The sequence below is a fragment of the Urocitellus parryii genome, chromosome 15, assembly GCF_045843805.1.
Source record: "Urocitellus parryii isolate mUroPar1 chromosome 15, mUroPar1.hap1, whole genome shotgun sequence".
Lineage (NCBI taxonomy): Eukaryota > Metazoa > Chordata > Mammalia > Rodentia > Sciuridae > Urocitellus > Urocitellus parryii.
The window spans coordinates 29,380,948-29,408,661 of NC_135545.1; the positions used below are offsets into that span (position 1 = coordinate 29,380,948).

At 38.6% G+C, this 27,714-nt stretch overlaps 1 protein-coding gene across 2 annotated transcripts in view; it reads right to left on the reverse strand.

The window, feature by feature from the left end:
• The window catches only part of Tox3 (TOX high mobility group box family member 3), a 102,808-nt gene that overhangs the window by 21,740 nt on the left and 53,354 nt on the right, over window positions 1-27,714 (reverse strand). The window contains exons 2-3 of one of the 2 annotated variants that reach the window (XM_026392298.2): window positions 7,818-7,883; window positions 3,264-3,515 (exon numbers count right to left, since the gene is read on the reverse strand). In XM_026392298.2, the coding sequence (XP_026248083.2) occupies window positions 3,264-3,515; window positions 7,818-7,883 (318 nt within the window). Of the gene's footprint in view, window positions 1-3,263; window positions 3,519-7,817; window positions 7,884-27,714 lie in introns of both variants that reach the window. The other variant, XM_026392297.2, reaches the window with a different exon arrangement.

Sequence of the window (27,714 nt, forward strand, 5' to 3'; positions counted from 1 at the left end):
AATTAAGTACTTAAGCCAAATAAGAAAAAAAAAAAAGAAGAAGAAGAAGAAGAAATGTTGAATGCTGGCATAGGCTATAATAGCATAGAGATAAATCGTTCATCTGCTCTCTCTCAAGCCTCTGGGGCTGCAGATTTTTCTTCTCCTGGTGCACTGTGGGTATTCAAAACTTGTTCAACATGATTTCATTTCATTTCAGGCACTGCCTGAGAAAACTAAATTACAGAATCAATCATACAGAAGGTCAGAGTGAGACTTCATTACAAGTATTGCATGCTTGCATGAATATCTTTCATTTATGACTGACCCAATATGTCACAATAGCTGTCTAGTAAAAATAATCCACTTTCTGAAATTGATGTACTACTGATGTCAATGCTACTCAGCGGGCTGGGCAGATTATAGAGAGGTGTTAAAAAAAAATCCTTTGGAGCGCACATTGTAGATTTTTAGAATTGCGATCTTTTGTAGATTAAAATAATTTCCAGATGATCATCTGAACTGACAATAATGCTTAAGGGGAACGAATTTTTAAGCAAAATCTACAGTTGATTTTGACTTGCCAACCACATCCTGTTTCAAAACATACGTATCCACGACAAGCAAATCAAGGTTGTTCTTTGAAGCCACAAATGCTTCGACATTCAATTTTTCAGCAATTCACTTTTGAATACTAGGGCATTATTTGCATATTTTGAAATGTGAATGCTAATCATTGGGCTCTTTTTAATCCCCCTTTTTATGTTCCTGCTTTCTGTTTTTAAATATAATGGCATAAATTTAAGGAAGATAAACGTGTTGTGCTTGTTGTCAACAATAATGCAGCTAATCAGTAATGTGACAAAACTGTCACTCATTCTAAAGGAAAACCGATGAGGCTCTGAAGAAAAGCTGGTTCAATGCAACATATAAACAAGCTGGCTTTTCTTCTTATATGATAGTCTTAACGCACCATAGTAATCCTTAACAGACTGCCATATTCATTTGGATAATAAAACTTCTGCCTTGCATAAGGTAGGAAATATCTAACGTGCACTGGGAAGCTGAATGCATGAGGTAGAAAGTATTATTTATTATTTTTCTGGTGACCTTCCTCAGGGAAATCTCCGAGGAGGCTTCTGTGGAGTATTATGATGTAGCCAGCCAACTCGGTACCCGGAGGGAGATATAGAAGAACCTTGACATAACCTATTTTTAACCATGCCTCTGGCGATTCTGAATTCAAGTTTATAGGTGAACATGTCAGGTAGTCCATAGAACAAAGCCAACGACACATTGTATTCATCATAATTCTGTCCCAGTACATTTTATTTTTTCCAACATTTGTGATTTAAAATCCCATGACATTTCTTCAAGGTGAAATTCTACTAGAATGTTCAACAAGATTAGTTTGTTTCCAGCCCAAATAAATGGCATTCAGGTTCAGCCAAACTTCAAAAAGGCACCAATAAATGTGATGAGGTCCATGTAAATACCATGACAACAGCCTGCACTTAGCTGAAGTACCTATACTTTTAAAAATCAATAAAATAATTCAACTGCTTTAGTGATTAGCCCATACATTACAAAAGAAGCATTAAAAATTGAGTTCTCTCCCCCAACGCCAGTCCCTGAAAGCATTGTTCTTTAAGTGTATGTGAATATCATAATTATTTTATGATTCCATCTTTAGTTCTTTCCAATATAGTAAATTCAATTGACCATGAAATGAAATTTCATAGTCAAAATGCCTCCTTTACACTTTTTTATAGCAGCAATAACAGTTTTATAGCTTTAAGGCAAGGTAATTCATCAGATGTTTAATTTAAAGGCAGATTCTTATATTATTAATAAATATTTACCAATTTAATAAAGTACACATTTTAGCATACATTATATGGTCTCTTAACTATTTCTGCAACTTAAATGAGCCTGGCTGAGCCTCTATGAATAAATGGCACAGTCCTGGCAAACCTGGTTGGCAACTAAACACCCTTTTTTATTGTTATTATTTTCCAGGCACAATGTTACAAGCCTGCCTGTATCGGAAAGGGACGGAACCCTCCTTTCTAGTGTCAAAGGGACAAGAACGTAGGAAAGTCCACAGGAAACAATTATTTGTGATGTCGAGTAACGTTGATGAATACTTAATGACCATTTCCCGACTGCTCACTGCATTCTTTTTCTGACTTAAAAAAAAAATTAAAAATAAAAACCCTCATGTTCAGCTTAAACACAAAAGATCACAGGCAAAGAAAATTATGTTGCAGCAATCCTATTTGGGAAAGTAATCTTGTATTTCAGAGAGCACACTGAATCTTTGCACGGCTAATCCACTACATATTTTGCAATCATATGCTGTTATCTGGGGAATTAACAATGAAACCAATAAACATCACTGGCATGGTCCTAATGTGCAGAGAAATATGTAAACAAGAAATAGGATTTGTTTTTTGTTATACCAACACATCTGTTTCATTTTATCAGAGTGTTTTTTTTTAAGCCCTATAAACTATTAATCTTGTTTTAAAATATCTGCTTAGTACCTCACCTAGACAGACACAAATGCATTACATACTATGGTGGGAAAAAACCTGACAATCTCAGCAGAAGAGTTTAAAATACTTAAGCAGATTTACTCTGGTGATTGCTGACTGTAATTGCACACCAAGAAAAATAGAATCAAAATTATTGCATTAGTAATCTTGGCTCTCCAGAGTGCCTTATTTGATGTTTATGACAATAAATAACATCATTAGATGCATTTCACACAATAACCCATTCTATATTTTCCTCTGCTGGTTATAAGCAATTATTATTTTTTTTCTTTTCTCTGAATCACAGTTTGATATTTCATTTGAGGCAGGAGCAAATCATGTATCATCAACTTTACCTTGTAATCCAACAAGTTCAAAAGACCCAGGCACACCTGATAAAGGTTTCCATTTCTAAAAATCTTACCTGGGTAAACTTTCAAATCAAGCACACCTCTGTATTCAACCAGAGGCAAAGGAAGACTGGCTACTTCCAAACCCATGAATCAGACCTCTTAAAAATTGGTCATATTAGAAGGATCTCCTTGGTCATCCTCTTTTCTACAACTGTCAATCAACCCAATACCAGGTACTGATCCAGGACTGTGCCCACGTTTGAATGGTAGCAGGTATAACAGTCTACATGTCCACAGTGGACAAGCAGGAACATACTCCAGAATGAACACTCAGATCTTTATCATGATAGTGCAAAAGATAACAAGACTTTCAAGCAATAAATGTGGTGCCTACCATATGTAACCCACTGCTATGAAGCACACCATCTTGTTCCACAAGATTTCTTGAGATCGTAATAGAAGGAAGATCCAGGCTTTGAGGAGGAAACTGGGGTGTGAATTCGCTTCCCTGGGAAGGCAGTGGATCACTGAGAGCTTGAAAGGGTAGCAGTACATCAGGCATGCCCAGGGCGGGGTCGGACTCTGGAGGAGGCGTGATGGGTGGGATTTCAAACTCCTCGTCCCCCAGGCTTGGCGTATGGAATGTCTGCTAAAAGGAAACAAAATATAGATATCCTCACATTCTGTTCCTTATATTTTTTATTCCTCCTTGGAGGGAAGAAGAAAGACTTTTCATGAAAACACTACATATGTAGGCCAAATATTTATTTCTCAAATGAAAACATCTTAAACACAGATTTCCATATATAAAGTTTTGCTGATCATTCTGATTAAAGATTTAAGTCTCATTATCATATGGTTTTAATGGAGTATCAGTATTAACAGTTTTTTAATGCGTACTTAATTAGCAACATCTGTCTTTGTTGTTAGTTGGAGCATCAGCGACATTAGATTTGGCTATATAACAAATTGCCACTTTATTGATATGTTAGTGAAACAGCTCAAACCGCTTACGCGATCCACATGCTTCATAAAATGCTGACGATTTTGTGGTGCACACATACACGGCATTAATCCAGAAGTGAACATTACACATATTTACTTTCTGCCACAATCTATAAAACAAGTAATATTAAATTTGCGGTTTGGTTTTTTAATTTCCTTATTGGTATATTCCCAAGTGCAATGAAGGCTTCCATGGAAATTGTGTGTCATGCAACGCTTTATATAAGGATTATCAGAGCTCCTATTAAAAGGCACCATGCTTGTATTTAAACTAGAGGGAGGGTTATTTTCTTTTATGTGAACATTTTAATATGTGTTTATCAAAACATTTTCTAACAGTCTTCAACTTTTAAAGACTACCTAGAGAGCACAGAGCTATATGGATATAGACATACTAATGACATCAATGTTGCTCACTTGCTTAGACAAGTGTGACATCTCAAAACTTAAGTACATCTTCATGAATTGTTTTTCTTCCCTGCTACGGAGATTCTGTGTTTTACGGTAGGTTCTTTTACGTAAATCAGGGCTGCCTCACTCAACCATAGGAACCGTCTTTCTTAGAAAATAATTGGATGTTTGGGGAAGAGGGGAAATCAAGGTACAGAAAGAAAAATGAATAAATATATATTATATATATAATAACATGCATATATAAAACATATATGGCATATGGAATGTCTGCTAAAAGATAGAAATATAGATACCCTCACATTCTGTTCCTTATATTTTATAACATATATATGCATGTTATTATATATAATATATATTATATAATGTATATATAATATATAACAGGTATGTATATTTTTATATATTTATGACTTATGTGTGTGTGTATATATATATATATATACATACATATATGAATATATATATATTGAGCCACCCACATATTTTTTATTCCTAGCTCAGAGGGTCAAAGTTATAGTTTGTTTATTATTAATAATATTTGAAAGCATGAACTTGTGCAAGTTAATTGGAGTCTGCTATTATAGGCCATGAGAACTAATTAAGAGTTAAAAAGCATCATTCTTCAAACTACCAAGGATGATATCATATAATAAGCATTGGGGAAAAAAAAAAGAAAAACAAACTCTAGGGGAGAAAAAAGCAACGAAAAACACTTCTTACACATAGAACCTGTCAGATACTATTTCCATCTCCCTGGAAATAAAGAGATCACAGCTGTGGGGATCTGTGGTGGGACAACTAATCACCTTGAGGTTCTTAGCAGAGTCAATAAATGCAAAACACGGACTCATAAGAACACATCTGAAAGCCAGAATGAAATATTAGATTTTTTCCAACGTATGCATTCTTACAATGACCCCGAAAGATGTCAATTTCTTACTGCGTTACCCCGAGTCCTCAGCAACAAAGGGATGAATTGGCCACAAACGTGGTTGGCTAATGAACGTAACCCTATGGCTGCGTTTGCCGTTATTTTGGCACTAATGTGGTCTAGTAACAGATGCAACTGTAATTTGTGACTCATTTGCTACCCCATTACTGCTTAATGAAATCTAACATATCACATTAACAATACGGATAAACACTCATTCTTGATATGTGGCATTTGGCTGTTTTCATTACCACTGTAATTAACACTTGAAATATTATTTCAATAAATATTTAAAGTACTTTAAAAATGGTCAGGGTAATCATGACACAGATAGAAAACATAAAGCTAATGTGTGAATTTCAAACTTAAGAGTATCGGAGTCCCTGTAGTGTTATCTTCAGGACAATATTGATGTGAAGGGAACTGGTTTCAGGCACAATTTAGACTTTACAGCATGCAAACCTACAGTCCTCCTGAATTAGTTTGCACTCATTAGAATGTTAAAATACCAAATAAATTTACTTTTAATGCAGTGATTGGGAAATTAGGCACAGGCTGTAATGTGGTGATACGTTAACATTTACTTGGGCCTTATGTTTTGATTGAGAGATATACAGTGAAAACATTACATAAGATTACCTCTTAAACACTGCCGTAAAGCATGTCTTATGCCAGGCAGTCAAAATTAAAGAGGTTTCCATTTTTTATTTTTGTTAAGGAATAGAGAGATGTCTTATATATCATAGGTCCCCATGGTATCATTTTTCAAAAGACAAATTAATTTTAAGTTAGAACTTCGTGTATTACTATAGGGGAGCCTAATGAAACGATAAAATAACACAGTTACATATAACCAAGGAAATGCTAAAATCTTAAAGCCTCTTTAAAGAGAGGTAAAATATTAAATATACAGTGAAGTATTCTGCAGGGAAAAGGAAAAAAAGAGAGGCAAAATATTAAAGTTAAGCATTCTTTTTCCAAAACGCTGGCTGAGAGATGATAAAAAAGAACCATGTGTGACATCAACAATAAAAGACACTGACTTCTGTAGCTCTGCCAGATGACCAATATCAGACTAATCATTTGGAGTTTATGTGATTATTTTTGCAGATACCGACTTCTCCATGTTTACCTTGAACATGTTAAAGTAGAATGTACATGGTTAAATACCATCTGTACTGAAATGTTCAAAACATTTGTTCCTTTTGATAAAAATGCAAATCTGGAGAACTGTTGTATCAACATATAACAGCCAATGTCTGACACGGTGAATTATCACAGCTGGAATCAAATTGTCTCTGAACAGCTGCTGGCAGTAGAGCTTTCATCAATGTTTGATTCAAATGTAGGGAAAAAAATCCTACAGAATGAAACATCATGTTGTCCTTACAGATGGGGTTTGTGTTCATTATCACAAACAACACAGCAGCCAGCGCCAAACAATATTCGCTAACCTAAGCTGTCTTCCTGGTTAGGGATGATGGTCACTGTAAAAAACGATTCATCCACGAAGACCCTCCATTCTTGATTCCCCATTTATTCTAATAATTTATCAGCGTTAATTTCTTTCATATCACTTGCTTCCCGGTACCAAGATCATTTACAAAGCCATTATTATTTTCATCCTCTGGGGTCAAACCAGTTCAGTTTCCTATATTTGAATGTATTTGGAAAATGAAGACTTTTTATTACATAAGCCGCTAGAGGAAATGTTCCATTTGGACCAATTTCACACTTCTGTTTGTTCTTATTTGAAAATCTTAAATCTCACACAGGCTACCATTATTAGGGAACCCTTTCTTTGGTGTAATTAACATCCAGATTTTTGTAGAAAGTAGACCAGTAAGACCAAAAAACAGTTCTAAGTCAATAATAGGAATGTGGTTAAAATATATATATCAATGTTTGTTCCATGTGCACTCCCATAACTGGATTACGAACCCAGAGCCCATGTGGTGCTACATTCAGATTCCACCACCCAGCTTTCCCAGCTACAACCAGGTCTTGGAACACACCCATACATTTAGTCAATAAATTTTTATTGAGTACCTACTACATACAGCCAAGGACTGTGCTAAGCTGTGAGGCTAAAACCCTCATTTTGCATTGCCCCATCAACCCTCCAAAAGACTACAATACTGCTCTGTCACAGTTTCCCAAATCATGGCAACTTAATGAAATTACCCCTAGAGAAATGTGAAGTTCAAATATCTTCTATTAAAATTCACTTCTAGTCTCATTTCCAAAACAGTTTCTTATCTGCTTAGATACCAATATAGTTTCTGTGTGTATATATGAATTAACATAATTTAGTTTTGTTTTCATGTATATTTTTTCAACAATTTATTTGTTTATTTATTTTTTGTACAAAATTAGGCACAGAAGCAATAGAAGCAATGGATAAGTGATAAACATTTGACTGGTTATTTTCTTTTCGAGTAGGTCTTTCTTATTTCTCCTTCAGAGTCATTACATTGGGCCACATGAGGGAACATAAACTATCAAATTTATCTCACTCTCTTATGTGACTCTAGAGCCTATCAAATTACCTAAATAGTACGCAAAACACGAAGGGACACCATTGTGACAGACACCTACCTCGCTGGCAGCAAAGAATGTGTTGTTGGCTTCTGCCATGCTCATGTAGTTATTATTATTTCCAAACTGAAAGAAAACAAAGAGATGGTTTTATGTTAATGTGGGGCTTAATAAGAATCCTGGTTAGGAAAGCTCAGGTGCCATTGAGAAGGAATGTCCCTGTTAAGAGAATGGGGTCAGGGATGGGGGTCTCACTGAGATCAAATTCAAAACAGGAAAGATGTCAAAGCGCAGCCCCGCTGACAGCTAGTTCCCTTGGAAAATAAAGCCTGGAGTTAAGCTAACTCAATAATTCTAGGAAATAGTTTTGTTTCTCATCAAGACTAATAGTGAAGGGAGACAATTACAAACACCAGGCCAACCTATCACCACGGTGTTGTTTATCGAACTGGCACTTGTCAGAGGTTAGGAGAAGAGTTTCCGAGAGAATCACCTTGACACGTTTTAAAGCATGTTGGGATTTTAGAGCTTACTTTTCAAGAACAGATGTCACAAGTGTGGGTAGGTTAAAATGTGAATTAAAGGGAATAAAATTCAATTTCCAGGACTCAAATTCTATTTTCTAAGTGAATGAGGTGTGGCATGAATATAAATAAATAAGACTAAAGAAAAAAATTTTAAATCTCCAGAATTTAAAGAAGCCATATCTATATCCATCAGAGCTGCTGAAAACAGTGATATTTAATCTCTCAATGTAACATTAAATGCAAAGAGGTTTAAAAAATAAGCAGGATCCTATGAACACAGCAATTTTTTATTTCATTCCCTAACACAATAGCCCATTCATATCATCACAAATAAGACTGTATCAGCATTTCAGACTTAAGCTCTTTACTTCTAGGGACCTGTTATCAAAATGTAAAACTTGGGTTTTGGGCAGAAATGTATTTTCAGGTTCAAATGGTATAAATAGGCACATTTTGTTGCCTTAAACATTCTGTTATCAGTCTGGCAATATGGAAAGGTTCTGTGGGCATAATTATCTAGAGCTGTATTATTTTCATGATTTTTAAATGGTATAAGAATGGACTATTTATAAAGCACATTATTTATGCATCAAATTATTTAATTATTTATTGCATCAAATTATTTAATGCATCAAATAAAACAAAGGTTTGGTGTCCAAAGGGTGAAATGTATATAGCTATTCTTTCATCTAAATAAAGTTAATAATTTAAAGTAAAAGGTGCAATTTACCCCCAAGAGATAGAAGGATGGAAAAATGGATAGGTGGATAGAGAAATAGGTAGGTACATTGACAGATATACAGATACACAGATAGAGAGATATAGAGAATAAACAGAAGACAGATGCGAATATATAGATATGGAAGACCCACATAATCCTCCTCTCCATAAACTGATAAACACTTATGGGGGGGGGTGTTCTCAGCCTGACTCTGAACCTACAGATAGGGGATTGACATGCTACACTTGATCATGTCAGGGATCCAAGAACTAAACAGGATTTATAGGAAAGATTAATGGTTCCACAGTGCTGTTACCATCCAGAGCAGCAAATTCTCCCCTGTAGAATGACACCTCAACACACACACACACACACACACACACACACACACACACAAGTAACCATCTGGATGGTTCTCCTCCAACACTTGGATTCATTTGAGTAAATGTCTTTATAAGGATTTCTCAAAAATGTATTAGCTAGCCCTTAAGGAGGAACTTTCTCTGGCTTTTCTGAATCAAACACATGTGCACCAGTGCATGTGGGTGTACACACACACACACACACACACACACACATTTTCCTCATTATTCCACTATGCCAAATACATGCAAAAAAAAAAAAAAAAACAATAGTAAAGGTTTCTGTCATGAAGCTTTTGATGTATGAATGATGCCAGAATTAAAAGCTCAGGCCTGTAATCAAGTTTGGGGGGGGAATATAGAAGAGAATCCGGTATATTCCATGTTCCAATCCTGCCCCCCCCCAAAAAAATAACCACCCGACAGCCCGTATCACAACTTTAACGTTATTTAAATGTAGGTTTTGTTGGGGAATTAGAAATCCATTTAAGGCAAACAGCTCATTATCAGAGAGTTTTTTTTTTTTAAGATTAAACTCACTTATTATCTAATAGCACCTAAAACAACAAAGAAAAATAAAATGGCTATTAAACTAAGGGCCTAAACAATTCAAAAAACAAATTAAGCTTAGAATGAAATAAGAACTGGGTTAGAAATCCTCTTCTGAACAGTTAGTATGCGAATGTAATTACTGAAGAAACTACAGCTAATCAGCTGTGAATTGTATCCATTAATTAGTATTTGCCCTGGAGAAATGAGAAAAATCAGTAACAACCCTGGCACCGCAGTGCGCTGACGAGCCCCACGCAGGCCACAGTGTTGAGTCAAGCAGGTGGCTCTACTGGTCCACGTAATTTGAAAAGCTCTCACCTGAAGTACTGAACTGGCATTACAAAGCACTCCTTGCCTATCTCTTGTATCTGCAGAAGGCCTTAATTAATGGCTTTTAATTTGGAAACACTCGGTGATCGGGGGGAACAGTTCTAAATCATTTCAAAGAGATGTAAAGGCTTCTTACTCTGTTTTCAGTGAGATGCCTCCTGGCCTAAAGACTTGCAGCCCACAATGGTCACTCTCCTGGTTCAGAGCAGGTAAAACACAAGGCAGCCAGTTAAATTGGAATTTCAAATATACAGCTTCTCCCCCCACCCCACCCCCGCCTCCAAGGATAAGTATATCCCATGTACTACTTGGGATATACTTATACTTAAAAAAATAAGTATTCTTTATCTGAGATCCAAATTTAACTGGGTGTTGCCTAACCACCCACTGTGGTGGATAGACTAATTGGAATAAAAGGGCGTGTTCCATTTGATGAGCTTATTTCTTAACGCCAGCTTCGTTTTATTTATTTCATTTCAAAACATGACCTCTGAATCCTGATTTACTTATTTGGTGTTAAGAACAGATCGGATTCTGAGAGAAAAAGTGCTGCTTTGGGGCAGATCACTAGTATAATGACCTCAGAACAATTAACTTTAAGTGAATGATGTACAATTAAATTTACTTTATGTTCTAGGGGACGGTGACAGCCATAAACACATTATGCTACAAAACCCCTCCAGGTCCACAGGGAGGGGCTTTAACTGGGTTCGACACTGTCACCCCCAGAATAAACAATGCCTGGCATATGAGAAGCACTCCCATATTTGTTGAGAAGCGGGAGGAAGGCTGACTCCATTTAATCTTGAGTGCCTCGTCATCACCCCCTTTTAACTGGGGTCATTTATCACTTACTTCTTAATAAGAACAACAATAATAATGAAAATAAGAATAAATAGTTAGCCCAGGGAAGCCCTCTACATACATTATTTCATTTAATTTTCCAAAGTGGGACTAAATGTAATCTATTTTCCTAACAACCAGCAAGGTAAATATAATTATGATCCCTACTTTGAAGATCGATAGACAGAGGCTGCCCAAGGTCAAGCAACTTGCTCTAGATAATGGGTTCAAACATGGAAGTCTGACATCCCTCCGACCTCATGCTCTCTATCCCTTGTGTTCCAGTCGCCACAAAAAAAGTCAACATTTCACTTCTTGATCAATTCAGTTTTAATATTTGATTGCTATTATTTTACTCAAAGCTAGAATTCCGAGGGGGTATTTGAAGAGACCCCATTCTAATGTTTCTTGAGAAAAGGGTTCCATAGTCCACCGAGTTTGGAAAAGGATGCTTGATGTGTCACAATGCCCCATGAGGCTCTAGGTTCTGAGAAGTCCCCTATTTACATGACAGCTGTGTCTAGGCACTGTGCTAGATGCTGGAGACAGAGTAGTGAAAAAGATGCATATAGCTTTACACACAGCTGACATTTTTAAGTGGGAGACAAAAAATAAAAGAAGATCTTTGGAACACCTTATTTTATTTCTCCCACAAATACCCTCACCCTTTAGAAAACCTTGCTATCTTCTTCTTTCACTTTCCCTAAATCCCTCTTTAAAAACAAAAAACAAATTAATATCCTCATTTAATACCAAGGCAAAACTTATGCATTTTATAAATCAGTTAAATAAGAATTTCTAAGTGATCCATCTTGTATCTGTTTAATTGGAGCTATTTCCAAATTTTTGAGGTGATAACCCTCTGCTGATGTTCCTTCAAAGATCCCCGGTTCAAATCATGTAGGAATCTTTCAAGCAATTTCAAATAAGCTAAATGAACGTCCAGCGAAGCAGTTAATTACTCTGAAGGGCATACAAAAACATTATCAAAAAAAAAAAAAAATCAGCCCGTTCCAAGTGTTTTATAACAAGCACATACACGGGGCAATGGTCACTGCAAGGCGGGGGCATCTGACATTTATGAGGAGCGCAGTAGTGATAGGTCCTTTTCCACTTTGCTAGGCTCTAATGGATGTGATCCCCAAAGATACAGTCCCTGAAGATATCATTATAAAGCAGAACTAAATTACTCTGCATGCCAAACTTCTGTATCTTAATAATCTTATAAAAGAACATCTTCATTGTACTTGGAGGTAGATTTGCTTTCTCTGCTTGACGAGTAATTATAGCTTCAGCAAACACAATTTATGAAGGACATCAATTAAAAAGGAGCATCCGCAGGATTTTTTAGAAATGCATTAGAGACCGTGGCGTTCGTGGCCCGTCTGACCATGTGAAGTGCCAAAGTAAATTAATGCAGATTGTTAAGTCCAGCTCATCCAGCAAAAGGCTTGGAAGGAAGTAGAAGAGCAGAAACAAAACCCATCTGTAATCACAAGACGAATACTTCAGCTTGATGAGTCCACCCAACCTCATTTTCACTGAAATTATTTTGACACCCATGTGAAGAATTGTGTAGACTTCTAATAAAGCAGCCTTAATGACAGAGGCTCAAACAGCTCAATGGCAAATTTAAGCCTAAAAATAATAATAATAATAATAATAATAATAATAATAATAATCCTTTGAATTCTCTTTTCTGTTTTCCCATCAGATTTGTTAGCAGACACCATCCAATTTGATGCCTCACTACGGACATCTGTCAAGTTGCTCACACAAATGAACTGTGCCATGACAGATCAAGTATGCCAGGCCCTGCCACATGATGGGAAGGCGACACCCTGAGGTCCACCTATTCCCAGAGGTTGCTCACTGCCCCCTGGAAAAGAACTGACCCAGGATAATCAAGTTGTGACCAGTTTGAGCGGCAGTCATTCCATTCAAGATCTAAAGCCCAAAGGAGCAAAACAAGCCAAGATGGTTAAAGATAACGATCATCATGGGGATTTGGAGCACCATAGTAGGAACAGAGAAGGACCCAATAACAATGACCCTCTACACCAAAGGTTAGGCATCCTACAATAGTCTGGAAAGAAAAACTGCAGTTATACCGTGAGGTATAACTACAGGGCAATCCGTGTGTACACCAACACATTTAGTTTGCAACTTAAGATGATCTGCTATGCATTCCCTAGAAACTACACTTTTTTGAATTTTGATCTTTTCCCAGCTAGTGATATGCAGTGGGATGCTTCCCTGAGACACTGGGCAATGGCATTGCACCACAGCTCCCCATCAGCCCCTCAATCAAGAGGGGAACATCCGATGCTCTACGTTGCACTGTGTCGTCAGCGCTATTTTGGATACAGTTTTCTATTTTTTCATCTCATCATGCCTACCAAATGCCCACCTGTGTGTGTACACAACACATTCAACATACTATTGTAAAATAGGCTTTGTATTAAACGTTTTGCTTAACTGTTGTAAGTTAATGCATGTGTTCCCAGCACTTCTACGGTAGGCAAGGATCAGCCGTCATGTTCGGTAGGTTATTGAATTAGTTTCCAACTTAGGACGTTCTCAACTTGTAGAATTTAAAAATTGTGATATTTTCAATTTAGGATGGGTTCATGACCCCATCCATCGTTAAGTCAAGAAGCATCTGTAACCTACACACACGTTTGCTGCTAATTATGTATATGCAATTATAGCTATATCTATACATGCAGAGAATTACATACGTGCATGATTACACACACATGCACACTTGCCATTCTACATGCTAAAACATCTGGTGGGTGACGGTCTCCTAAGCACAGGACTCACACACCCATCTGCCTACAGCACTTCCACTGGGATAAACAGGAATCTTAAACATATGTCCAAAACGGAACCCCTCACCCTCTCCCCCAAGCCTGGCCATCCACAATCTTCCCCATCTCCCTTGACGGGGAACGGACTCAGTTTCAATGACTGGGGCCAAATCATTTTTGAATCCTAGTCTTTCTTTTCTTTCCCCCAACAAACTGTCAGGACTCTGCTGGCTCAGCCTTCCAATTATACCCAGAGCGGACCACCTGTGTCTCCCTCCACTGGACCTGCCCATACCTGAGCCATCTATTTCCTCCCTGACCACTGCAGTAGCCTCTTAGCGGTGCCTCTGACTTCACCAAACTCTCCTGGCCTCTGAAGAATCTAAGTCAGACGTTGCCATTCTTCTGCTCTGAACTTTCCACTGGCTTCCCACTGGCTTGGGGAAGATGCACACGGCCTTACAATGGCAGGTTTCTTCTCTGACCCCTTTGCTAGCGTTCTTCTCTGCTCACAATACTTTACCCTGCTGTCTCCTTGCTGATCCTTCAATGCCCCAGGCATCCGCCCATCTCAGGGCCTTTGCACCAGAGGTTTCTTCTCCCTGAATCATCCTCTCTCCAAATGTCCCCAAGGCTCACTCACCCTTTCCTTTGGAACCTTTTCTCAAATGTCACCTGCTTGCGACTACACTACCAAATTTCTGTGCTGCACCCCGGCACGTTCAGGCGTGTCCCCTACTCTATGTTTACCATTAACACTTTCAATATCATATAATATACAGTTATTGTCTTTCTCCCCTGCCCCCACTAGAATATAAATTCAATTAGGAGGAAAATATTTTGTTATTGTTGACATGATGCCCCAGTGCCAGGAAGAGTATTTGGTGAAAATCTCTACTGAATGAATGAACAAGTGAACTCCTGGGTGTGAAGTGCTGGTACTTGGTACTGCTTTCCGAATCCATCAGGACACAGCTGACGCTCTTGCAATTCAAGTGACAGCAAGAAGCCCAGAGGCCACCACCACTGTTGTTCCCCAAGCCACATCTACAAGCAAAAAAACTGGTGGTAGGAAGACATATATTCTAATAAAAGAAATATTTTAAACTCTGGAGATTTCTAGTTAGGAAAAAGTTTTATTCTGGAAAATGGTCTTTGCAGTTAAATTGGGAAATAATGCATAATGTTCTATAGCACAGTAGGATAATGAGGGTTGACAACAGTTTTATCTCAAAAATATCTAGTAGAAAGTACTTTGAATGTTTCTGATACAAGAAAGTCATATATATGCCAGTTACCCTGATCCGATCATTCCACAGTATATACATGTATTGAAATGTGTCAATTACTCCATAAATACATATGGTTACTATGCATCAATTAAAAATAAAAATGTTAAAAGTAAAATAAAATGCACTAATTTTTTTTTTTTTTTGCACTAAGCTTTTGATAATAAAAGGATAGGAGTGGGCTTTTAGGGATGGATGATTCAGGTGGTTAAATATAAACTGCAATGAATAACACAGACTCTGGCCTGGAGGAAAAACCCCAGTGTAAAGGGAACCAATAGCCTGATGTCTAAGGGGTGAGGATTCAAACACTAAATTTGGTATTTTCATAATAAAATAATCTAAATCACTGTTTCTTCACATGTTGTGCCAAGGACCAGAGAATAAACAGGTGCAAATAAAAATGCAAATTACAGCCAGGTGTGGTGGTGCATGCCTGTAATCCCAGTGGCTCAGGAGGCTGAGGCAGAAGGATGCAAGTTCAAAGCCAGCCTCAGCAACTTAGCCAGGCCCTATGCAACTCAGCAAGACCCTGTCTCTAAATAAAATATAGAGAGGGCTGGGGATGTGGCTCTGTGGTTAAGCCTGTCTGGGTCCAATCCTTGGCACCAAGAAAAAAAAAAAACTGTAAATTACCTGAGCCTCACTATATCAGAATCTCAAGGCAGTGAGTGGGACCCTAGTATCTACATTTTTAAAATAAGTTTCTCAGGAACTCTACACCCCACTAATATTTGAGAAGTACTAGACCAAGTTCATTTTGGACTAACATAGTAGAAATTTCTTTTTTAAAATAAACTTTTCTAAACAGCTAAGGGTGATCTTGCAGAAATGCCGATGCAACACAAGCTGTTTTGTTTAAGGTGACCAAAGCTTAGCTCAAGTATTTACCATCTCTCTCTTCTCCCCTTCCTGCTCTCTGGAAAATGCAATCATTTTCGAGGTGATCCCCCCACCTCCTTTCTTGCCCTCATCACTGGAGGAAGGCCAGGAACATCCAAAATTGAATCCAGTAGAGAATGCAAGTTCCACTGTTAGATTTTTAACAAGTTCTGTGGACCCACATAAGTAGTGACAATGCCTAAACATATGGACCCAACTCAAACACAGGGCCTTTGGATTTTCATGATCTGACACATTTGAGTCTGTGAATCACATAACCATCTGGATGAGTTAAAAGTGGCAAGAAAAAAAAAAAAAACACCCTCTCAAACTCAACTACACTTATAAAAATGTAAGTAGAGGAAAGGATACTAAATTTGCAGAATCAAGGCGCGGGGGGGGGGGTTTGTTGGTGGTGTTTTAAATAACCAAAAAAGAGCAATCTTTGGGACTGGCCAATGAATCCTTACCAATATATACAGAATAGGAAAAGGTCCAGTTTTCTTTAAACACACACCAACAATAAAAGCCAATGGTAACACCTCTGCTGTGTGGCACGTCTTTTACATAAATTTGGCTTATCTCCTCTACTTCCTCCTAAAAGCTTTTCTTTCAAGACAGTACCCAGTAGATGCTAATCAGTTGGATATATTTGGGGAAATGTATCTACTTCTTTGTAGATGCAGAGAAGTAGAAGTTGTGATTGCTGCTTTGAAGGGATGTCAACCTGGTTGTGGTGACAGGATAAAAGAAAGGATCAATGTAAGAACCAACTGGTGACAAACAGTCTTCAAATTTAGGAGAAGGAATCAAAAAGAAATGGCCTCCAGAGGAACAAGCCTGGAGGAGGGACAGTCCCAGGAAAAGAGCATGGGGTGAGCAAAGCTGACCACAGAAGCATGAACAGGATCTGCTCACGGCACAAAGCAGAGCTATGTTGGCCACAGGAACAGTGGAAGTGAGCTGGGAGATACGGTACGAAGCCAGCCTCTGGTGGGCCTTGAAAACCAACCCTGCTCTTCTGAAATGTACCCAACAGAATGGTGTATTAAGGTCTTTATTGGAGGGAGGAGGCAGAGAGATATATAAAATCCAAACATGAACACATCAATAGTCTGAGGAGGACAAAATTCATATTGAGAAGACTAGGAGCAAAAAGACCAGTTAACCCTCTGAGGCTGGTATGAGGTTGCAGGTGTCTACACTGGGCAGAAAGGACAGTAGGATGAATGGAATACAAGGATCAGTTCACCACACCTCAGATGCTGGCTTGAATTCCAAACCCAACCACCTAGTTGTGGGATGGCTGCCCTGTTGCCTAACTTGTCTTAAAGGCAAGTTCAAGATCCCAGGTGAGCTACCTGCCAGCTATGTAATTGTGCACAAGTTACTTAGCCTCAGTGCACTTCAGTTCCTCTACCTATAAGACAGAGATAAGAGTAGTATTTGCCTCATACACAAACCCTGAGGATGAAATGAGCTCTTGCAAATAAAGCCATCTTTTCTATCTGTATTAATAGCCAAGGTGATGTTCCAATGAGCTTTGCAGAAACCAAAGCACATCTGTTTTACAAACTGCTATAGCTTATGTGATCATGCAGGAGAGTTTTACTACTTAAAGACCTTAAGTGCCCTCCAATGACATTAAGGGAAAATGCAAACCCCTTTCCATGGGCAGTAAGTCCCTACATAATCAGGCCACTGGCTCCCCCAAACCCCCTTCTAAGAGGGCTGCTCTGGCTCACCAGGCTCTAGGCACACGGCTCTGGCTACCCCTCAGTCCCTTCTCTGGGTCACCACACCAGCTATTCTTGCCTGGACCCCTCGACCCTCTATCTTTACTGCATAAGGTCCTGTTCAATGTCTGCTCCTCAGAGAGGCCTCCCCAGATCAGCTTAACAGAAACACAAACACACACCCCCATCCCCAGTCTCTTTCCCATTCCCCAGCCCTATACCTCACTGGAGATATAAAATCCCTTACAAGTTGCTGGTTTCACTACATTTATCCATCTGTCTGTTTACCCTCTCTCCCTCCCTACCCCACTAGAATGTTAAGTCCCTGATGACAAGGGATTCCTTTGGTTCAGTGCTGTTTCCCCTGGTCTTAGATAGTGGGTCCAATCTGCTGAATGCATGAGTGAATGAGTGAGCCAGAAAGATCCAAGTTCAAATCCCAACTCCATCATTTCCAGCTGCGTGTCATCAGGTAAGCTGTGTCCTGCTACCTCTCTGAACCTGTTTCCTCATTTCTAAATCAGAAATGCTTTGTGGGAATGGATTGTGTAAGAAGTAAGGCACTAGGAAACCTCCAGCCAAGGGTCTCATACAGGAGAGGCAAATGATAAATGTCAGAAAGTTGAGGGCAAGAAGCCAGGGAAGAAAAGAATTCAACAATCTGGGGAAAATAATGGGTTATTAGGAGTTCCCTATATAAAAGACACAGTGGGGCCAGGCACAGTGGCTCACACCTGTAATCCCAGTGACTCAGGAGGCTGAGACAGGAGGATCATGTTCAAGGCCAATCTCAGCAAGTGAAGTGCTAAGCCACTCCGTGAGATGCTGTCCCTAAAAAAATTCAAAATAGGGCTGGATGGTTGACTGACCCTGAATTCAATCTTCAGTACTGCTCCCCCCCCCACCAAAAAAAAAATGACACAGAGGTAGATATATATTGGATTAAAAATGTGAATAGATCCATTTTCTACCCAAGAAGAACTCTAATGGAAGAAAACAGATATGACAAGTGCTAGACTAGGAACATGCAATGTACTCTCCCAGTAAAGTCAGCAGGTTTCAAATTAGAGGAATTAATTCAAGGGGGGTCTTGAAGGATGTGTAGAAGTTTGCCTTTGAGAAATAAGAGCCCTCTGAGAGAGAAAACTACTTAGGCAAAAGTCCACTGTCATAAAAATAGGCCTGGCAGACCAAGAAATGGACATGTACACATTTTCAGCAGAGCACAAACATTATTCCTATGGGGGCCCCTAAAGATAGACTACATTTTGAGGAGGTTTGGCTTGAACATGTATGCGGATGAAAGGAAACGTGTCCATGTTTAGAGGTGGGGAAAGACTGAACCCAAAGAAGGAAGAGCAGCCCACAACAGCAGAAGAGCAGCCCACAACAGCAGAAGACAAGCGGAGTAGCATTTCCAGAAGATGAAAGTGCTGCCTATTCTGTGTATCTTCCATAGTATTTTGGCAAATTAGTGGATATCTCTCAAAGACGACAACATCTTACAAAGGAAATGTGCTTAGCCTGCTTTGAGTTTTGTGAGAACCATTGAAATGACAGCTAAAAGTGGCCATTAGTCCAACTGGAATAAGGGGCTACTTTCTTTGATGCTGCTAGAAGAACCAGAAAGACACCTTCTCTGTGGCGCCAAAGAGCTGACATTTACATGCAAATTTCTATTACCAACAGAACATCCCTTGGATTTAGAAAGGGCTGTGACCTATGATATAAATCTGCCGGCAGGAATAACAACTTAGCTCTCATCTGCCATGGGCATTTTAATATGAATCAGTTTATAATAAGTAGTTCCACTAATGCACTCAGTAGGAACCATTTTCAAGGATGCTTAGAAAACAGCTCCTTGGAAAAGCCTTCCACGGTACCACCTTCTCCATTCCTGGTTGGATGTGATTCTCCTCCTCCAAGCTCCAAGGCAACCTGTGTATCATTCCATACTGTGTTAAAATGATCTATTTCAGTGTCTGTCTCCCTACTGGACTCCTTGAGGGCCAGAGGCTGGGCCTCACTGGCCACTGGAGCCCCGGGATCTGGCACAGTAAGTACCTAACTGATAATGGTGGACCTCAGGATCAACCCCAGGGTTACCTGCGATTGGCAGCTTCAGTGTGGTTAAAGATGTGTGACTAAACCACTTCTTTTTCTTGTTATGAAGCCATTTATTATTTTCACCTTTCCTTAAATTATGCATTTGACTTAGTCCACATCAAAGTCAGAGGAACCATTCCTATTTTGGTTTGCCAAAGGACTGCCAGAACCTTAAACAAAATAGAAATGAAAAGTCACAGAAGATAAAATCTGAGTTATTTTCCTTGTACTGCCAGACTTTGTAGTTCTTGCTGCAATCAAATGATTAAGGACCTAAGAGACTTTTGCCGAAAACAAACTAAGGTCTCTAATGACATATTTATACCGAATACGTCTCCCAGGTATTACTTGCACAATATGAAATTTCAGATACAAAAAGAAACCACAAATTAAGTAAAAATGTTCCACAGTATTTTTAAATAAAACCTTTTAACTAATTAGAAAATTTCTTTAGTACAGCCAGTCACCAAACTCCACTAACCAATGGTAAAATTAAATGTTCTCCAATTTCAATCAGTCAGTCCCTCTAATTATGATTAGTATGAATTCCATCAAAACATCAATGACTTCCTATACTGTCTGCCATTCTTTGATCTCTATAGTATAAGAGTTAATGTTCTTACACCATAATCACATTCAGGTACTTAATGCAAATATGATAACAGAGATCAAGATAAACCATAGATACACAGATACAAATATACAGGTATATAGATTAGTGATCCTCAACTGGGACAATTATGTTCCTCAGAGGAGGTCTGATTATGTAAAGAGAGGTTTTATTATCATGATTTGAGGGTGCTTCTTGTATCCAGCAGGCAAAGGCACAGGGAAGCCCCCACTCCACACATCAAAGAATTACCCTGTCCAAAATGTCAAGAGTCTGAGACCTTGAGATCAATCCATATATTAATCATAAATACAAGATTAAATTTAAAGTATTTTAAAATAAATATTATAGAATTACTGCTTCTACACTATGCACACACAGTGTTCCTTCTTCCACTGGGCACCGTACTGACTTTAAATAGATCTACTTATAAGATTATTGGCTGCAATCAAGGTTTATCTTTGAATGTGTTAAATACATATCAACAAGTTGGTTGTCCTCTGTGAAGCCTTCCATGTACAAAAATACCAACTTGCTTTTTTTTTTCCTGCTGAGACTAAGTCAAGAAATAGAAATAGTTTTTAACATGTTCTTCTAAAGCTAACATTAAAAAAAGAAATCAATATGTCTATAAATTCTTCCTGAAGTATTATAAGTGACTCAGTGTGTTTATTTCCAGTCTTAATCATATTTGATAAACCAAAGATCCTAAAGCCTACTTAACTCAAGAGTCATCAATAAAAAGTTAATAAGCATATATAATACAGAATGATATATAATCATTTAAACCAATCAGGATTACAGATGAGGCCTACTCATGTCTATTAATTCACATCTATCATTTTTAAGAGCAAGTCTCAGACACTTGATAAAAAAAAATTATAAGAATCCAGGGCACCACAGGTCCTGGTCTGGCTACCGAAGCACAGGGCTAGTATTTTAGAACAGGGACAAGACACTGCCAACACATCTTGCTTACATGCATTTTCCTGTGATTTTATCATTACTTGAATTCTACAGGGACAGCTTTTTACCAATCAGACCAGTTGGCCGATCTTATAGCTTTCATTCGTTCTCTGTATTTGACCAGTGGTGTTTGTTTATCTAAAATCTCTCACTTTTGGAAAAGGCTCACATGAGGCTTTGAATTCACTTCTGATGAGGTCCCAGGAAGGAGGGAGGGAAATCACAGTCCTCACGACCATCTATTCCAAAATCCGTCACTTAAGATTTTGTATCTTATATTTGTTTTCAAAGCAGGGTTTCTTTTCCTAAACCTATATTTTAATTAGTTTGAATATGAGGCTAATGATTTCTTAAACATAACCAGAAAATAAAATCCCTTCAAAGCAGAGGTGGCTGGCTTTCATCTGGAAGACAAATAATGGAATTCAGTCAAGATGTCAATGTTAATCTGGTGTACAGCTCAAAATTATTTTAGCATTTTACATAAATAACCATGAATGTAAGTCTTCCTGAAGAAGGGAGGCATTGGATTCTTGGGATCCCAGTCATTGTATACTAATACATTCAAGATTACCTTAACATTTCCTTACATGAATTTAAAAAGATGTGATTATACAGCGATTTGTAAGCAGCTCTTCTTAAATCATATATCAAATTTTACTCACTTCAGCAAAAAAAAAAAAAAACAAATTCTATTCCAGAACAGTGACTCAACTGGATTTAGGCAAATTACAGCAAGTTTTTCAATGCAAAAGTGACAAGTGACGGAAAGGGAGGTAAAACAAAAGATCTTAAAACCATCACAGCAAGGTGGTATTTTCGGCTCAAAATTGTAAGAATACCACCTGAAAAGTTATTCACGCTCTTTACATGCCATGGTTACAATGGAAATGTCTAGAAACAACAACAACAACAAAAATGCAAACACCTTGGCCCGTAAGTAAAATGTGAGCACCTTATTTACAGTGACTCCTATGAAAAATACACATATTACCAACATAGACTGAGTCCATGTATTCCTAACAAGAAGAATTCTTTTTCTCATTGCTACTGGTAGAAGAATCTATATGGCACATAGGAAAAATTACTGCACATTCCACAGTGCTGGTTAATAACTGAGGGGGAAAAGTAGAATCCATCTATAAAGCCGACCTATAAATTTCTTTAGCCATAATAAAAATAAGCAAGTGCATGATTTTTTTTTTTAAGAACCGCAGCTGCCTTCATATCAAGATTAATATTGAAAATAAACCCCATATAATAAGGCCCCTGGGATTAGGAGCAGATTCCATGAGGGACGTCCATCTGGCACTAGCCATAAGTTGCTCCCTTCTCCGCTCCAGACCAAAAATATGCTCTTGCTGACAAACTACACCTTCCGATGCATGGTGTTCACGGTGTTTTACTTTCATGTTTTAATGACTTTAATAAGATTACAAAGAGGTGAAGCAGAATATCCTCATGTACAACTTAAATAAAATGTTAAACAACCAACCATCACCAAATAGGTATCTATAAAAGGGAATCTTTCAACGTAAAAGACCAGAATTCTCCATGGGAAAACCAAAACTCCAGTGTTAACAGGACAGAAGTTGTGTTACAGTAAGTCAGAGTTCCCAACTCTTGCAATGACTAGGAGAGAAGAGCCGAGGGCTGAGGTGACCTCTTTCCAGCACTGTACAATTTTCATCTCTCCTCATGTGTTTTTGGATTTCAAAAGCAGAAATAAAACCCTCATGGGCCTACCTGTCCACCATCAGGCAAATGTTAAAGTTGCTTCCTCTACAGTTTTTAGTACAAGAAAAGCAACTTCACAAAGAGATGAGATTCAATTCCCCAGGGGTAGAACCTGAAGTTACTGTGGTCTGTGGTTACCTGGAACTACAAAAGTATTGCTTTGTGACAAATATTGACCCAGGAACCCTGACGCTGGCCTTGAGAAAACCGATGCGAGGTCCAGGTAACAACACGGCATTTTACAAAACAGCAGCAGTTACTGAAGCAGAAAACATTTTTGACAACCAAACAAAATGTAGTATATTTTCAATGGGGCCTAAAGTTTACCAAACCTTATGGACGCCAATACTGTAGAGAATTTCTTTAACAAGGTCTTTCCTCGAGTTTTCTTGGATTAAAGTTGAACATTCTAGAAAGGCTATATGATGTCTTCTCTATGTCAATTTTATTTGAAAAGATTGAAGTGGTTTGAATGACACAGGAAAACAAAAACCACAACTCAAAACCAGGTATTGTGATAGGATTTTTTTTCTTCTTTTGCTTTTCTATGCTTTCTAAAATTAGCACCTACCAGTTCTTTCATCGGGAAAACATATATTCCCAATTGAACCGCTCAAGAAGAATTTCCTCAATGTCTATCAGTCTAAAGCACATAAGTAAATACAAATCCTGAAAGTAAGAGCAATAATCAGATTTTACTGCCCTTGACATATATTCTGGTTACCACCAGGTGTTCAGAAGTTTGCTGAAGTCGTAAGAATAGACATGAACCCTGATGGGGCATCTAGCTCAGTGCAGGAAAAGAAGACAGTGATGAAATCATACACACAATGAGTGACTGTGGAACCTGACCTGTGGTGGAGAGGAACAGAGTGGGCACCAGCAGACCAGTTAGGAAAAGGTACCCAAGACAGATGAGCTGGGACAGAATCAGGCAGAAAAGGAATGAAGAGGGTGGAGCGTAGAAGTGGGTGGGGAAATGCCAGGGATTTCCATAGGAGCAATCCTCCTGGACTCGATGAGGCGGAGAGGGAGGGAGAGAAGGGCCTGTGGAGGAAGACGTGGAGGAGGAGGGCTGGCATAACTAGATAACGCCATTCATCACAATAGGGGACTCGGAGCAGAATCAGCCGCTGGGGATGGCTGAATCATGGGTACACGTTGAAGGTGTTAGGACTGAGGTGCCAAGAGATGGGAAATGTGGAACAGGGCGGCTTTTGTGTGTGACTCTTTGGGAGAACCATGGGGACAGGTGTTCATTGAAGCCATGGATGTGAATAAGATCAGGAATTGAGGACTTCTACCAAAAAGCCTTGGGAAGAACTTCTAGAAACTCCAGTATTTAATGACCAGGATGTTGATCCAGCAAAAGAGCTTGGGAGAGTGACCAGAGATATAGAAGGGAAGCCTAGAAAGGGGGGTTTTCCTGACATCAAAAGAAGACTTCAGTAAGGAGAGTGAGCAATGATGCTGAATGCACCTGCTGGATTTAATGACACCAAAGATACTTGGCCATGCACCAAGAGCCCCAAGCAGAAACACAAGAGGGAGGACAGTAGGTTCTGCCCTTAGGGAATTGTGAAGACAAGACAGACACACATCACCTACACGGAACCCTATCCAAAAGGAAGGCCAATCAATACTCAACTCTAGTGAGAAAAAAGGAGCTTTGGCAAAGAAGGAAGAGTTTTGTATGCAAAGAAAATATGGTGAACAACCATCATGTGATCTTGACTTGTTATGAGAAAAAGAATACGCCACTAGACCCTTAGCATGTAAATTATCCCTCAACAGATAAACAGAGTCCAAAAATGTCTATAAAGGAAAATCTCTTAGAATAAATGGACAACATCAATTTGCTTATAATAAAGCAGAAGATGCCTCTTTGGAGATTACCAATGAGAGAGGACAGCAGCCATGCCTCCTAGAAACCTTGGTTGGGCCAACCACAGAGCATCTCCCAGCCTGCTACTCTAAACCACATCCCTCTCCATGATAAGTAAATAGATCAGGAGTCCCCAAAGCAGGTGAGTCACAGATGACAAGAAAAAGAGAAAACAACAGGTATCCACTTGGTCATGAATGGTGGCAACAGGAAGAAAGGTAGGCTCCTCCAATACCTGGCTCTACTTAGGAATGTTCTACTTCATCAGGTAACTGGGATGGCCTTCAGCTCAAGACTTGTCCAAAATTAAACACACCGCCTGCCCTCAACTTTATACATACATATCCTTTGAAGTATGAGAAACTATCAGGATGTGTTTATAAGAAAAGAAGATCTACTAAAAGAAACAGGATTAAAGGCTAGCTTCATCCGCCAGGACAAATGTATAAACCTGAGATTGTCACCGTCCGGAATCTTCTCCATAGTGGGTCTAAAAACAAGAGAATGAGATTGGAGATTTGTAGTTAAAGTTAACATATAAAGTATTAACTGAAAATTTGAAAATTTTCCTAATAAAAATTGAAACCATTTCTCACTAAGCAATTTGGTTTTGATAAATGTTGATGCTGGGGCACTTTTAAGCTGACAGCTGTTTTGTTTTGGTTTTCTTGTTTTTTCCCCCCCTGTGGGAAAAATGTAAATTCCTACAAGTCTGTAATTTTTGGAATCAAAGATTGAATGATTAATAGGGGAAAAAAAATGCCCCCAGACTCTGCTTTGTATAAATCAGATTCTGTGTGCAGTCCAAATTCCACACACACCCACAGGGAAGCTGTTCGCCTTTCATCCGGGGTCCTTGGCAGCTCTCGAAAGAGCAAAAGGTAAACTCCCAAGGGCTCAAACCTGACAACTAGCAAGTGAGTGACAGGACTTTCTACAGATGGGTATGTCTGCACATGTATCCTGAGGTATTTACTTCTTGAACACACCCCACACTTCCCCAGTGTCAGGCCACCTCCACCATCTGAAAGGCTGCTTCTCCCCAGTATACCTCTGCTCCAGCCAGGGGCCTCCTGCATGCCTTTGTCACACCTAGTACTGCACACATCCTTCACTGCAGGCCACCAGAAGGACCGTCCCCCTCTTCGGAATCTCCAAAGCTCTTCCTTTCCATCTCTCTAATACCTGTCACTCCTCCTGTGCTCCACCCCCAGGCCCTACACTGGGAACTTCTTAAGAACAAGGAACCAGGTTGCCCTCATGATTCTTGCAAGACTAACCACATACAATGTTTGATCCATAAAAGGGTCATAATAAGTATTTGGATTTAATGTTTCATTCTTACATCAACTTTCTTCTTTGTTTTATTTATTTTATTTTTTTAGTGGAAGAGGAAATACAAACTTTGGAAAAAGACACAAAGGTCTTACAAAATAAAGCAAAATAAGAAAAAAAGGATTCAATACTTGAAATTATATTATTTAGGTTCCAGGAAGTAGACAAAAAAATATATATAAAATATATATAAATTATATATATATATAAACATATCTTATATTTAATAATATATAAATATATTATATACAAATATCAATTATATATTTCTATATAATGTATTATGTATATATGTGAAATGTATCATATGAAATCTATAATTGGCTTCTTTGCTCGACAAATGTATACTGAGCCCACATTATGGAATATAAACACAGAGTGACATATATACACACATAAACAGTCCACACATTTAAAGCCATGGCACCAAATATGTATCTCCTTTTAGGCAGGGTCTTATTATTAGGCCTCTGGCCCCAGCAGAGCCATCCCAAGCCCTCAGCCATCTCCTGTGACTCTCCTCTGTCCCATGCTCTTTGCAGCTCCGCTGAACTTTCACCCTGCCCTCAAGCTTCCCGCCTCAATGCTCATCCACTCCTCCACTAAAGAACAGCCCTCACTGAGAAATCAGAGGCCATCAGTCCTGTTCTTCACCTGTCACCTCAAATCTTAAATCCTCCCTTTCCTTCATTTGCTAAGAAAAACGAATCTCCCACCTGCATTCCAAATCTCACCCCATCTAGATTTGAATCCATCAATTCACCTCTCATTTGATTCTCCAACTCTTCCCTCCTCTCCACTATGTCTTCCCTTCGACTTATCGGGATGCTCAGATCACATTCATCCTTACAGTGTAGGGGATTAAAATTCACGGAGCCCATCTCAAATTCATCTCTCCTCTCCCAGCCCCACTAACCCCCTTCCATCTCCACATCTTAACCTTTACTTCACTGCTTAAGCTTCTACAATCTGTCTTCCTCTATTTAATGAGTTGCTACCATGAAGTCCACTGTGAACTCCTAATTCCCAAATCCCATGGACACTTTCCCCCTAGTATCTCTGTCTCAAATGATCACTTTTCCTCCTGGCTCTTCCAATCATTCCCTCTCTGAGAAAATAATAATAATAATAATAATAATAATAATAATAATAATAATTTATTTTCATTTGGAAATAGTCACTCCAAGTCAGTGTTCTTATCCCTTTGGAAGTTTCTCAGGTTCTTCTAAACACATGCTCATCTCTGCTAATTCATCACATCTA